At 43.3% G+C, this 14,145-nt stretch overlaps 2 protein-coding genes across 6 annotated transcripts; one reads left to right on the top strand and one right to left on the bottom strand.

The window, feature by feature from the left end:
* Positions 1 to 227: 227 nt before the first annotated feature.
* lrrc59 (leucine rich repeat containing 59) lies at positions 228 to 4,445 on the top strand. 4 transcript variants are annotated; one of them, XM_064323159.1, is made up of 8 exons: positions 228 to 333; positions 771 to 875; positions 977 to 1,036; positions 1,327 to 1,485; positions 1,694 to 1,798; positions 1,950 to 2,022; positions 2,249 to 2,428; positions 3,268 to 4,445. In XM_064323159.1, the coding sequence occupies exons 1-8, from the start codon at positions 274 to 276 to the stop codon at positions 3,510 to 3,512; spliced, it is 987 nt and encodes a 328-aa protein (XP_064179229.1). In that variant the 5' UTR covers positions 228 to 273; the 3' UTR covers positions 3,513 to 4,445. The 4 variants fall into 4 exon arrangements, with proteins under 4 accessions (XP_064179229.1, XP_064179231.1, XP_064179230.1 ...); XM_064323161.1 differs by having other exon boundaries at positions 244 to 487; positions 776 to 875; XM_064323160.1 differs by having other exon boundaries at positions 244 to 487.
* Positions 4,446 to 4,769: 324 nt separating this feature from the next.
* Positions 4,770 to 8,727, bottom strand: nat9 (N-acetyltransferase 9 (GCN5-related, putative)). 2 transcript variants are annotated; one of them, XM_064323163.1, is made up of 7 exons: positions 8,468 to 8,727; positions 7,764 to 7,850; positions 7,548 to 7,657; positions 7,215 to 7,355; positions 6,551 to 6,610; positions 6,373 to 6,467; positions 4,770 to 5,963 (listed from the first exon to the last, which is right to left on the bottom strand). In XM_064323163.1, the coding sequence occupies exons 2-7, from the start codon at positions 7,838 to 7,840 to the stop codon at positions 5,805 to 5,807; spliced, it is 642 nt and encodes a 213-aa protein (XP_064179233.1). In that variant the 5' UTR covers positions 7,841 to 7,850; positions 8,468 to 8,727; the 3' UTR covers positions 4,770 to 5,804. The 2 variants fall into 2 exon arrangements, with proteins under 2 accessions (XP_064179233.1, XP_064179234.1); XM_064323164.1 differs by having other exon boundaries at positions 4,770 to 5,960.
* Between the last annotated feature and the right edge of the window lie 5,418 nt (positions 8,728 to 14,145).

Below are 14,145 nucleotides of genomic sequence, written 5' to 3'. Positions count from 1 at the left end.
TGCAACTGCACGAAATAATTCGTTAGGGCTGTAAGGTTGTTAAAATACCAATAATTTTTAATGTGGTATTTTACCATGTCAGAAATCCCTGGTTGAATAATCCTCCACACAGAATGAATTTTGATCCAAAAATACCGTTGTAGTGCGTTCCTCCAAACTATAGATGGCAACCTCCTGTTGATTGTACAAGATTGTACAAGATTGTTGAAGACATAGCCCAACCGGGCGAAAGGTGTGACGTGGATATTCATTCTCGTCGTGAGAAGGGCTTCAATGATTGAACTGAAACTGTCCAGCGAACACAGGCGTGGACTCATTGAAGAAGTTTTTCTTGTACGTTGTGATTTAACAGTCGCGTATTCAAATTATTTTTATTAGCCACTGCCATTTTAATCGTTTTTATTTTACAAAACAAGACGTATAAGAAGGTAGAAGATTAGCGTAGCTGGCTGACATTAGCTAGCTAACTTGCTAGTTACATGTCATGGTAAGCTTGGCAACTTGTTACTCTGCACTTTATAACGTTATTTAATAGTTGTGCCGTAGTGCTTATGTACGACTGTGTTCGTCCCATAGACCGCAGTAAAAGGGTTCGTCGGGACGTTTATTTCTGTTTGTCAGGAGCTAGCTCTGTCAAGCAAGCTATCTAGCTGCCTGTCTCTGACACGTCCATATTAGTCTAGCCAAGTTTTTGTTCTTGCCGTGATAGGAGGTAAAATGATCAGTGCTCGGCTTATCTAGCTTACGTGATGACTTTTTCTGCTTCCCAGAACAGAATGAATAAAGGCAAAGTTCTAAACCTCAGAGACAAGATCAGTGACAATGAGATGGACCTTAGTCTGTGCAACTTGACGGAGGTGCCCGTCAAAGAACTGGTAAGTTATTAGTTGGCACTAAATAACGTTCGCGTCGATGCAAGTTTTTTTTTTTTTTTTAATGCAACTCATCTCACCATACCCTTCCTTCTTTGAATCAGGCTGCCTTCCCTAAAGCCACAGTGCTGGACCTCTCCTGTAATAATCTCACAACCCTTCCCGTGAGTGTTCCGTTTTTGTATCCCCAATAAGTATTGGGGTCTTTGAATGATTAAATGGCAAGGATAAATGCACACACGTTATCTTATCTTATTACTTGCCATCACTGCTGTGGGATCATTACAATAGTAGCATGCAGTCGTGAAATAGCTAATGTAGGAAGTCAAGTAATTGCCTTACTGGTATGACGTTTAACTTACTATAGTGTGTCAAGATGTACGTTACTGTTGTAAATTTCTCCATGTCCTAGTTTGTGCTCTCTTTGTCTTATGCCATTTCCTTCTTCCTGTAGCCTGAGTTTGGCAGCCTGAGTCACCTAGTGAAGTTGGACCTCAGTAAAAACCAACTGGTGAGCCTACCGGTAGAATTGGGCCGCCTGGTCAGCCTGCAGCACTTGGACCTCTACAACAATAAGCTCACCTCGCTGCCTACCAGCATCTCCCAGCTCAGGGTAAGTACATTATGACATGAGCCATTGCCATGCATTTGCCATGTCCCAATCCACATGGTAAACATATTTATTCTGTGCGCTTAGGTTTTATCCTCTTTTTAATGTTTATCGTGACTTCCTCATAGGCTACAACTGGTATACGTGTATTTTGATCAGTTATGCTACCACTGCCTTTTAATGAAGGTAAGGTTGGGTGTTTATGTTGTAGAATCTGAAATGGCTGGATCTGAAGGATAACCCCCTGGAACCAACTCTGGCCAAGGTGGCGGGAGACTGTCTGGATGAGAAACAGTGCAAGCAGTGTGCATTCAGGGTAAGATGGCAGAGGTTTTGACAGGAGTACTTGCAGCTCATATTAACAGAGAAGCTGTGTGTAAAATGGGAGGTACAGTTCATTGTGGTTCCATTTTTTTAAGCTTTGCTTGTTATGAGCATAAACCAGGTCTGTCTGTCATGCTATATAGGTTCTCCAGCACATGAAGGTCCTACAGGTAGAAGTGGACAAAGAGCGAGAGCGCCGTCTTCTTAAAGAAAGAGGTTGGTGCAGCTCTTATCAATACTGCAGTATTGTGGCAAGAAGTTACTCAAATTCAAATGTTGTTCCTTTTTATAAATTTTTTAAAGCCTTGTTAGCTCTCATTCTGGGAACTATTCACATATAAACCCATCACGGCTGTTGAAAGGAAATTTAATTCAGTGAAAAAACAAAAGCAGATTATTTTTCATTTTACACCTTTTCATTAATCTGACTATTTCCTTTCAGAACTAGAAAAGAAAAAAGAAGCACAGCAGAGAGCAAAGGAGGCACGAGAAAGAGAAGCACGTAAACGAGAGAAAGCGGAAGAGAAGGAGAGAAAGAGAAGAGAGTATGATGCCCAGAGAGCTGCCCGTGCTGCTCAGGAACGGAAAGAGAAAGAGGAGAAGTCAGCTGAACCTCAGCAGGGTGAGTTCTGGAGAGGGTCTCTGTCAGGAGTGTGCATGTCTATCTATCCTTTTTTGTATATATTATGAATGTCACAGATTTACTGATCGCATGTTCTTGATTCGAAATAGATTCCTAGTATGGTGAAGAATCCATTCTTAGAACGCAACTTGGCCAGGTGGCACCACTCGTATAGAAAATGCATGCATGCATAGCAGCGCACATCAATACCCAAGTTTCTCCATCATAGTGAAGTCTTAATGCTTAGCATATTGTGTCAATAAACACAGTTAATGTGAGATATGATACACAATTTTATTCTCAACTCAAAAATGTTGCTTGGTCACAAAACCAATATAGTTTGGCTGAATACTCAATTCTGATTGGCTGGGACGTGTGTATAATTTTTCCATATATGCCTGGCCATGAAGTAGCACCTGCAAAAGTTCAGTCACCATTCTAAATTAATGCACATCGGTGTGACTCGGTAAAGTTGAAGCTTGCAAGTAAGCCAACAGTTATAATATCATAATTGCAACAGTGTCAGCTCGATGTCCATGAATGACAGTATAGAGAGTAGCTAATCTGATTGTAGCTTGACTATATTGATAGTTTAGCCTCTGTTTGAATATAATTCTGTAGATGGCTAGCTAGTTATCTGTGATAACAAACATGCTGTGAGACATTTTGACAAACAGAATTTTAATGTTTGGTGACCCAGTCGAGGCACTAGAAAGACGCGTGTGTTGGTAAGTGGTATATAGGGTATATACAGACAAGTATGTGACAAAGAGAGTTTCACATGCACACGTGGAGGAGGTCAGCAGAAGTGTCATTTGCTCTCCCTACTGCCTGTCCAGCTCACGCAGTGGTGGAGAAGGCAGCCCCCAAGACCAAGCGCTCACTCCTGGCTGTGACGCTCAAGCTGCTGCTGCTGTTGCTGGTGGGTGCGGCTGGCGCTGTGGCAGTCTGTCAGCTGACTGACCTGCGTAGGGAAGAGGCCTGCACCCCCGTCAATGCGCTGTTTGAGGAGGCACTGTCTTGGGCACAGGGGCAAGAGGTGGTAAGGATGATCCTGCAGAAACTCTCTGAGCAGCAGCCGTGAGATGCCATTCCTGAGATCCAACCCTCCACGTCTCCCAGGGCCTTGGCTTGCAGTGGAAGCTAAAGGGTGGCCATGCACCTAAAATTCCTATGGAATTGATTCCCCTCCCTTTTTCTGTTTTGTTTTTAATTAAAAGCTTCAAAAAATGACCAGCAAATTTCCAGGCAGTTTGTCAAGTAATCCCGCCGTGGTATTGTCTTAAACTTGTTGAACTGCTGAGTGAAACAGGTTACGCTTATTTCTGCACTGCACAATTTGTTCTAAGGGTTATGTTGTCATTGCCTTGTAGTCTTATGCGTAACCTTTGATGTAATATTTTGATGTAAATTTTATGTGAGCGATGTACCACATACAGTATGTATGTGGAAATGCAGTAGAACTTCAGATAAATGTGCTTTGTTTCGAACATTTCAACATCTTATGCATGTTTGCAGTTAAGTGCATTAACATCCTCTTCAGTGACAATGGATAACCTGATTCCTGAAATTAAGTGCCACCAAACTTCTGTCTGTGAAACTCAAGCAAAAGGCAACATGAATGTATGTCTGTGTCTTCCACTACTGCAGAGACTACTGCATTCCTGAACACTGCCTGAGGCTGTTGTGTTCAGTGTGCCGAGATATTATTCTGTCCAGAACACACTTGCAACATAAGCTGAGGGCACACAAAAATGGTAGTTTTGTCTTCCTGGCATGCTTTTTGGAATGAGGACTGAGGAGCTTGAGCTACGCATCTCATTTAGCGTGGAGCTCTGCCTCCAGTAACCGCAAGTATGGGATCTAGAAAGTAGGCTGGTCTTGAGTCGAGTTCCTCTCTGCTGTTAAGTTGTGCCCCTGAAGTCAACTGGAAGAAATAGCTGGTATGTGTCAGGATGCTTCTTGTGATACATAGTCTCTCTGAGGATAATTGGCATTAATAAATATCTCAGCTAAAGGATGAGTTGTCATTTTTTGTGACACAACACCTGTTGGACTAATTTGTCTGTTCTTTTTTTTGACAAGAACATCAACTAAAGGCTCCTGTGGTTAGTTTGAAAAGACAACTACACCTTGCTGACTGACTTCATGCCCTGATGGTGATTTGTATCATAAAATTTAATTTTCTGTTCACATTGTTAGATTACACACTCTGTTTACCCCAAAAGTAGTGTAGTCCCACAGGATGTGCAGCATGTGATAACAAGGAACATGAGTTAGTCCACTTGTTACAGTTGCTTTATAATTGCATTTCACTGAAGAACAGATTTTTCTGATAAGGTTTTGAAATGAAAAATGACTTGTTTATTATTGGGGGAAAAGTATTTCAGACAAATTTGTGACTTAAGTGCAGAGCTCAGACAAAGTGCTAGGCTGAAGCCCATATGGTTCTTGAGTTCTCCATTTGAAGATCCTAACACTTTATACCAGTGGTGCCCAATCATGTGCCATGGAGGGCTGAGAGTATGCAGGTTTTCATTCCAACCAATCACTTCACCTGCTGATTTCACAAATTAAACACATTGTCAACCAGACAAGAGGCAACTAATCTGTGAAATTACATTACAGGCATTTAGCAGACATTCTTATCCAGAGCAGCTTACACAAGTTTTTTACATTGCATCCATTTATACAGCTAGATATATACTGAAGCAATGCAGGTTAAGTACCCAGCTGAAGGGTACAACGGCAGGGTCCTACCTGGGAATTGAACCTGTGACCTTTAGGTTACATGACCAGCTCCTTACCGATTATACTACACTGCCGCCCCCAGCAGGCAAAGCGATTGGTTGGAATGAAAACCTGCATACTCTTGGCCCTCCATGGCACATGATTGGGCACCACTGCTTATACGCATTATATACAAATATTACTGACAGAATAACACAATGCTCCAGGAAGATCGCTATAAACAAAATATGTTAAACCATGCAATACAAATGCTTTTAAAAATGGTTCATAACACCCATCAATAAATGCCCTTCCCACAACTTGCATTCACCACTACTTCATGTTAAGGGCCTGAGCTTGGATGGCTGACACAGGCTGCTCTCTGCTCCATTCTCCCTAGGGGGTGAGGCTGTACCACTGCTTGAAGGGTATAATGTAGAATTTGGTTTAACAGACTAAAGTCAATATATTTCAGAGTGACCCCACTCCTCAATGACAAACAGCATGGTATTGCCACCTTGATCTTAGCAGAATGATGTGTCTGGTTGAGTGAATGTATACAGAATAACACAAAACATTTTCCCCGGTGGCTGTTAAAACTGACAACTAGATAAAGTTTCCGGGCTTAAGGAAAAACGGCTGGAGCTCACTGACTCAAGGGTGGGCATGCTGCCTGTCTGCTGTCCCGAATCTTCTGGTACTCCCTCTCCTGCATGAAGCTCATGTCACCCAAAAGCCATTTCTGCAGATCTTCATCCACTGTCAGCTCCAGTGTCATCTCTTGAAACACCTCACTGACTGACTGCTGCAATGCACAAGTTGCTTTATACAGTGGCCTGCTTTATCTAGCAGTCTGCATAAAACGTTACAAAAAGACTAAACATCATCATTGACCTGGTATACAGTTACAATAACATTCTAACATAATAAAAACAGCATGGCCATTACTACTGGCTAATTGTCATATTGAGGTACAAGCATTTTTTAAAACAATAATTGGCAAGATGTAACTGATGCCCATTTCTCAAGGAGGCAGACGATGTTCAGTGTAAGAGCACGTAACCTTATTGACTGAGTGAAACTGGGTGGAGGGGGGCTCAACATTTGACAAATATGAGTTTTGATTTCGTTTATTATAACCTGATGGAATATATTTGTAAAATAGGCTGGCTCACTATAATCACATACTTGAATTCAATTATTCATTTCTTTACCTCTTGAAATTTAAACTTCTTGAACAAGGCAATGCTGATTTTGTTGTCAAGCCCGATCTTGGCTTCAAATTTTCTGACTCCAAGTTTCATGACTCCTGGGAAGACAACAGATGCAATTCACTTAATCTGAACCTAATCTGAAGAGATCTGAAGATAAAATAACATTGTGGCAACATACCATAGCAGATCATCATTCGTATAACCTCTTTTCCAATCCCTTTGCCTCTGTAGTTGGGTTCTAAAACAGCAAAGGATAGTTTTCGCTTCAAATTCAGATTAATCAATGGTAGTGTGTAAGTGATGAAACATTTAAAAAAACACAAGAGAAACTGAAAAATATTTGATGTAATGTTGATTCAACAGAACCCCCCGCCCCCACCACCACCACTGTAGAGGGGTAGTGGGGTTTATTTAAGGTTATGAAGAACACCCCTTACTGGCTGAACAACATCACTACTACAGAAACTTATTTATTTTTACCACGATTACATTACATTCCAGGCATTAAGCAGACGCTCTTATCCAGAGCAACTTACACATTCTAAATAGCATTTACATTGCATCCATTTATACAGCTGGATATATACTGAAACAATGCAGGTTAAGTACCTTGCTCAAGGGTACAACAGCAGTGTTCTACCTGGGACTTGTGACCTTCAGGTTATAAAACCAGTTCCTTACCCATTATAGTACACTGCTGCCCGTATGATTGCCATCCAAGTAGTAACCATACTCACAACTGGTTTTTACTGGGCAGGAGCAGGATATGTGATTGTATGGCTGCTGGATTTCACCCAACATCTTCCATTTTTGCAACACAAAGGTACCTGAGACCATATTACCTGCAATCATGATCTCTAACTCAGCTAGGGTGGGATCACTGGGATCAGTGAGGAAGATATTGATATCTCCCACCATGCACTCCTCTTCCTGTACCGCTGGGTCAGCCCAAAGCTGCTTGTCCAGGATAATGAAGGTGCATTCTGGAAAAAGTTAATAAATACTAAATTACAAGAAATTCTCACCTGTATTTTTTGTGAAGAAGCTCTCAGTGTTATCACAACTGAATGCTGTAATGCTACAATCACTGTGATAAATACACACACATTAATTGAAATGTTTGTCAGTACACTTAATGTATGGTACTGCCTGCAAGCAAAAAAAGGACACCTCACTATCATCATCCTCTCTCCAGCTCCTCTGCATGTCATACTCCTGTTCTAGGGTAAGTGGCTCTGAAGCAGTAAGCTTCTGCAGTTCAGGAGAGCCCATCCACTGGTGATACCTGATGAACACATACAAACATGTATATAAAAAGACTGAAACTAAAATATAAAAGTAAATAAACTAAAAGCAATGTCAGTTATTAATATCCCATAGTTAGATTTTACCTGGGTACATGGTCTGAATTGTAAGGCACCAATACCACATACTTTCCTTCCAACAGCGTGTCCTCGTTTATTCTCATGATGCTGAACCTAAGCATACAGGGAAAAAATATATATTTCTACACCTTTGTGCTGACAAATATGCTAGCTAGTTTTCTTTAAAGCTTAATTCCAAACAGTCTAATTCACAGGACGCGAATGATGTCGCCAAACCAGAGGAGACCATTTTAACAACAGTGTGCTTTTCCGTTACAGTATTTGACTACCTAGTAAGAAATCAAATTTTAGCCTCTCTACCATTCCGGTGGTCCCGGACTTTGGCAATGGCGAATGTCTCATGATCATCTGTTATTGGTATTGTAATGAAAATTTAACAGTGACGGGATTTGGCTCAATTCAAAACTCGAAGTCCATTTTCACGTCACGATATAATTATTTGTCAATTTACTGCTGGTGGGCTATTTCCTATAATAATTCATTTGTACACATTGTGATGCTTTTATAAAAAAATAATAACCTATAAAATCAACCCAAGGATGCAATATGATTACACATACATCGATTATCAATCTATCTATGCCCAGTTCCGAAACAGATAGGTAGCACAAATGGCCAGTTCTGCTATTGTAATAAGATCTGTCAAACTGTTAGATGTTATGTTAACATAATTGCAGACCGGTGGAAAAAACCGTTAACTGACCACTTACCTGCTGGTCTAGCACTGTTGTGATGTACTTCCTGGGACTGCGGTTTTTTCATCTGAACTTCATACTGCATGCACATCCGGTAAATGGTTGGTGTTTAAAATGATTTACAGCGCGGAATCGCAATGATAGGTCATATCAGTGTTTAAATTCAAGCGTTATAACCAGCGCTGTTTACGGAGAAAAAAATCGCTTAAGCAACTTTAAAGTACTGCACCGTCAGCTCCTTCTACACGATCGGCTCCGGCTATTTCCGGTTTCGTCGAAATTGTGATGTATCGTCCCCTAATTGGACACAACGTTGTCACATGATTGTGCACTTTAACGTCTGGATTTTTTTTTGATATCTCGTTTTAATATTAAATCCACCATGGATAAATTCTGCTTTATCTGGGAAAATATCTTATGTCCAGATTTATTCATGTGGTTCATTTTACTGCTGGCACAGGCTCAGGCTCAATGGTTTGCTGTGTTCTCACCTGCTCCTACCTTTTCTCAACTCAGCTGTGTGACTTCCAGCTCCGTCCTCTGTTGCTCAGCACTCCTGCCATTTGTAACCAATGTGGGAATCATTTTCCTTATCATCACACAGGATGAAAAGGAATATTACGTGTTTGTTGTTCTTGTGTTATTTCTTGCAACAACAACAACAAAAAGTCTTGTGATTGCACATTTGTTGCATTGGCAGTAGGGGGAGAGAGCACAGAGGGCACACCGGTGTTACACAGCAGCGGGACATAGATACATTGTGATCTGTAATTTTCATGAGCTAAAGTTTATATAATGGAGGTACATTCATGCTAAGAAAATAACATCAATAACAACTTAAACAATATAACAACCAACTACACCCCTCATACAAACTTACCTGGAAAGACCAACATTGTGGCTCTGTTTTCCACTCAATGAGATAGCTAGCTATAGAAGTGGAGCATGAACACAACCTGGACTGACAGTAGAAATATTTTCAAACTAAATCCTAAATTAAATGACAAAAATATAATTCAAGTTAAATATACTGTATTACCCAGACCATTAAATATTTGAATATGTAGTATGACTGTCAGTCAAAATATGTAGGCTTAAATTGTATAGGTATTATTGCATTGTTCTCAAGAACTCTCAGAAAATGTTATATTACTTGTAATCCACAAGGTGGCCCCATTGATTCCCCTCTCCTCCCAGATCCTGAATTCTTTTTTTCCTCTGCATGCTGCTTCGGAAACATGCAGGGAAAAAATAATTCTGTTTTTGTTTGAATACAGGAGTGGAGGCATGGGTCTTGTTGAAAGAAACTTTCAACAAAAGCAGTTCTGACTTTTGAATTACAAGTTTAATCATTTAAATGTTTATGGTGGAAATTAACTAAGGTGTTGCTGTATTAACTGGATTGTTTCTCCTGAGGAGCCCCTGTTCGACACTTGGTACTCTGTTCCCAGAAGGCAATATCAATTGACAATGCTGGGCTGTATTTGAAGAAACATGAACTTGGAGCAGTTTGCTATTCTCTGTCTCACATATTTAGCTAGAGGGGGGGAGTTCGCTGTTCATCTATTATTCGTCTTTTTAATAAATATTTTCTGAAACATTTCTGTACAGATGTGCATTGATGCTTGCCTTTTTTGCTTTACTGTGGCATGTACTACATACTCTGCATGTACTCCAAGAGAAACCCATTGCATGTATAGCTGTTGTATAGCTCATTGCTGGAAGGTGAACATCATCTACTGTCCAGACTCTGTTATTAACAGTTACTTATTATATGTCAGGTTAATATATGATTCAATACTGGGCAGCTATGAAGCTTATCCTCTTCAAAGAAGAATGACAGTAAAACCACTGTGCTGTGTCTCCTGGACTGGTTCACACATACCATAGAATGCGTTCCCCAAAAAAGAATTTGAAATCTTTTTTATTTGTTTGTTTTTTTGCTTTACTGATTTAGAATTTAGTGCAGAAAACAGCTTTGTGAAGTGATGGATTGCTTTGTTTTTCACAAACACTGAAAAGGCATTTCACTTAATGACTAATACTGCCACTTGAAAAGATATGACTGTCAAAACAAATACCTGGCTTTGCATGCCTCACCCCAACCTCAACCTCGTGCTCATTTCTCATTCAGACATATTGGAGCATTGCTTCCTGTGAAATAGTTGAGGAGAAAGTTATTTTATGACTTTTAGATGTTTTCCCCCTTTATTTAAAGTAATTTAAAGAAAATAGAGTGCTTTATAAATGTCAAGAGTCCATGAAATGATGTACTGCAATTTACCCAGTTATACTCTAATTTTAGAGACTAGTTTTACATTAAATAGAGACCATACAAAACTATACTAGTCAGTGAAGTTTATTATGGATGCACTTTGCATATACATTATATGAATATGACCAAAGTATTTGGACACCCCTTTGTCTGGGGCTGTTTTTCATGGTCTGGGCTAGACCTCTTAGTTCCAGTGAAGGCAAATCTTAATGTTACAGCGTACAATAACATTCTAGATGATTCTGTGCCCTGACCTCAACCCCATCCAACACCTTCAGGATCAATTGGAAAGCCAACTGTGATCCAGGTTTAATCTCCAAATCTGTGCCCAGCCTCACTAGTGCTCTTTTAGCAGAATGGAAACAAATCCTTGCAGCAATGCTTCAACATCTAGTTTAAAATGTTCCCAGAAGAATGGAGGTTGTTATAGGGGCAAAGGGTGGACCAACTCCATATTAATACCCAAAATTTTGAATGAGATGTTGAATGTCAGGTGTCTACATACTTTTGGCCATGTAGTGTATGTGTAAAAGGAATGTGTTTGTTAAAGAGAAAATCTTACTGAAATATTCTATTTATCTATTAATAGGACATCCAGACAATAGCAACTTCTAAACAATTCCTATTTTTTCTCTTATTGGTAATCCCATTAATGGTATATCAAATGTTAAGTGTAATCTCATTGTAATACAAACAAATCTGTTGCTGTTTCTGCAATGATAAGTTATCGATGTGCACTAGCCAGGCTGTTGAAGGGAGTATTGTTTTCCAAATATCACAAACGATCCAGACAATGTCCAGATGCTGCTCTGCTCAACAGAAGAGATGCAGAGCAGATAAATTGCTCATAACATATGAATAGTTTTTATTACTTGATGAATGGCTGGCATAAGTACTTGGAGCTGGTTGGCTTTGACCCTGCTTTGGGTTTATGATGGCACCATCGGTATCATTTTAAAGCTGTTGACTTGTTCAGGATGACCATTAATTTTTTTACCACAGTTACTGTGGTGTGGGGATGGCTGGTTTAAGCAGCCACACCTGCCCTGGGTCAAGCTAATTAGACCTGGCCAATTGGATAATTGGTGAAGAATTAGATAATTGGCCAGGCTAATTGGACCCAGGAACAGGAGTGGCTGCACCTGTGCGTAGTGAGGTAATCACTGCGCACAGGTTAAATCTGCCATCCCCACCCACACCAGGGAGCTTCTCTGTCATGACAGTGTTTGAGATCTGCTCACTTGGCTGTAACATCTTGCCAAACCCTCGTGGAATAAATGTGGACTGTCTGAACATCTTCTCCCTGTGTCTCTGTGCTGGAGGGCCCCAAAGAAAGCCACTTCGGTGGCCTGTGGCAGGCGTGTTTGCCACAGTGGCACCCAACGTGGGGCTCCTCCGGCACAGCAAAGAGGCACAGGAGGGCCAGCCAGGAAGCACACTGGAGGAGGGGCGGCTGAGGTGTTCCCGACCGGGCTTCGGGTGGATCCTCCGGGCCAAAAATGGGGAGCTGAAGATGACCAGGGAGGGGAAGGAGGCAATCCTCAGCTGGGATGCTGAGGAGCTGCACCTGGCCGAGAAGGCAGGTCAGCGACGGGCGGTGCACGAGAGGTGGTCGCGCCGTGAGCTGGACTTGGCCGGGAAGGCGGGTCAGCCACGGGCGGCGCACGAGCGGTGGCCGCGCCGTTTTGCTTCCTTTCTCGTCCGTTTTGGTTGTTTTTAGTTCTTTGTTTTGGCCTGGTTGGTTTGCCCGGAGCCCATGAGGGGATAAGCCTGCAGCCGCCTGCCAGCAGAGCCGACTGGCGGCCACCACAGCCACGAGGGTTCCTGGTCCCCAGCACCACACGGCCAGTCCACCAGCCCACCAGCCCAGCCACCCCACCACAGCCCCTGGAACAGCCCAAGCCGGTGACGCCCCCACCAGCCAGCAGAGCAGCCCAGGACTTCCCGTGCTCCAGGAGGGAGGAGGATGAAGGGCTGCCTTGTCATCCGAAGGAGGGTCGCCGCATGTACTGGACTGTTCCGGGGCCACCCACCCTGACTTTTTTTAAAAAATTTTTTAGCGTGTTTAGAGTTTTTTTATTTTTATTTGTCTGTTGCTTTGTTGGGAGTGCGGGGGTGGGGGGGGGGTAGGCTTCGGCCAGTGATTCTCCCTGGCCTCAGTTTGGCGTTGGGGGTATGTGGTGTGGGGATGGCTGGTTTAAGCAGCCACACCTGCCCTGGGTCAAGCTAATTAGACCTGGCCAATTGGATAATTGGTGAAGAATTAGATAATTGGCCAGGCTAATTGGACCCAGGAACAGGAGTGGCTGCACCTGTGCGTAGTGAGGTAATCACTGCGCACAGGTTAAATCTGCCATCCCCACCCACACCAGGGAGCTTCTCTGTCATGACAGTGTTTGAGATCTGCTCACTTGGCTGTAACATCTTGCCAAACCCTCGTGGAATAAATGTGGACTGTCTGAACATCTTCTCCCTGTGTCTCTGTGCTGGAGGGCCCCAAAGAAAGCCACTTCGGTGGCCTGTGGCAGGCGTGTTTGCCACAGTGGCACCCAACGTGGGGCTCCTCCGGCACAGCAAAGAGGCACAGGAGGGCCAGCCAGGAAGCACACTGGAGGAGGGGCGGCTGAGGTGTTCCCGACCGGGCTTCGGGTGGATCCTCCGGGCCAAAAATGGGGAGCTGAAGATGACCAGGAGGGGAAGGAGGCAATCCTCAGCTGGGATGCTGAGGAGCTGCACCTGGCCGAGAAGGCAGGTCAGCGACGGGCGGTGCACGAGAGGTGGTCGCGCCGTGAGCTGGACTTGGCCGGGAAGGCGGGTCAGCCACGGGCGGCGCACGAGCGGTGGCCGCGCCGTTTTGCTTCCTTTCTCGTCCGTTTTGGTTGTTTTTAGTTCTTTGTTTTGGCCTGGTTGGTTTGCCCGGAGCCCATGAGGGGATAAGCCTGCAGCCGCCTGCCAGCAGAGCCGACTGGCGGCCACCACAGCCACGAGGGTTCCTGGTCCCCAGCACCACACGGCCAGTCCACCAGCCCACCAGCCCAGCCACCCCACCACAGCCCCTGGAACAGCCCAAGCCGGTGACGCCCCCACCAGCCAGCAGAGCAGCCCAGGACTTCCCGTGCTCCAGGAGGGAGGAGGATGAAGGGCTGCCTTGTCATCCGAAGGAGGGTCGCCGCATGTACTGGACTGTTCCGGGGCCACCCACCCTGACTTTTTTTAAAAAATTTTTTAGCGTGTTTAGAGTTTTTTTATTTTTATTTGTCTGTTGCTTTGTTGGGAGTGCGGGGGTGGGGGGGGGTAGGCTTCGGCCAGTGATTCTCCCTGGCCTCAGTTTGGCGTTGGGGGTATGTGGTGTGGGGATGGCTGGTTTAAGCAGCCACACCTGCCCTGGGTCAAGCTAATTAGACCTGGCCAATTGGAT

This window comes from Anguilla rostrata, chromosome 2, assembly GCF_018555375.3.
Source record: "Anguilla rostrata isolate EN2019 chromosome 2, ASM1855537v3, whole genome shotgun sequence".
Lineage (NCBI taxonomy): Eukaryota > Metazoa > Chordata > Actinopteri > Anguilliformes > Anguillidae > Anguilla > Anguilla rostrata.
This window is presented reverse-complemented; position numbering and strand designations above follow the sequence as displayed.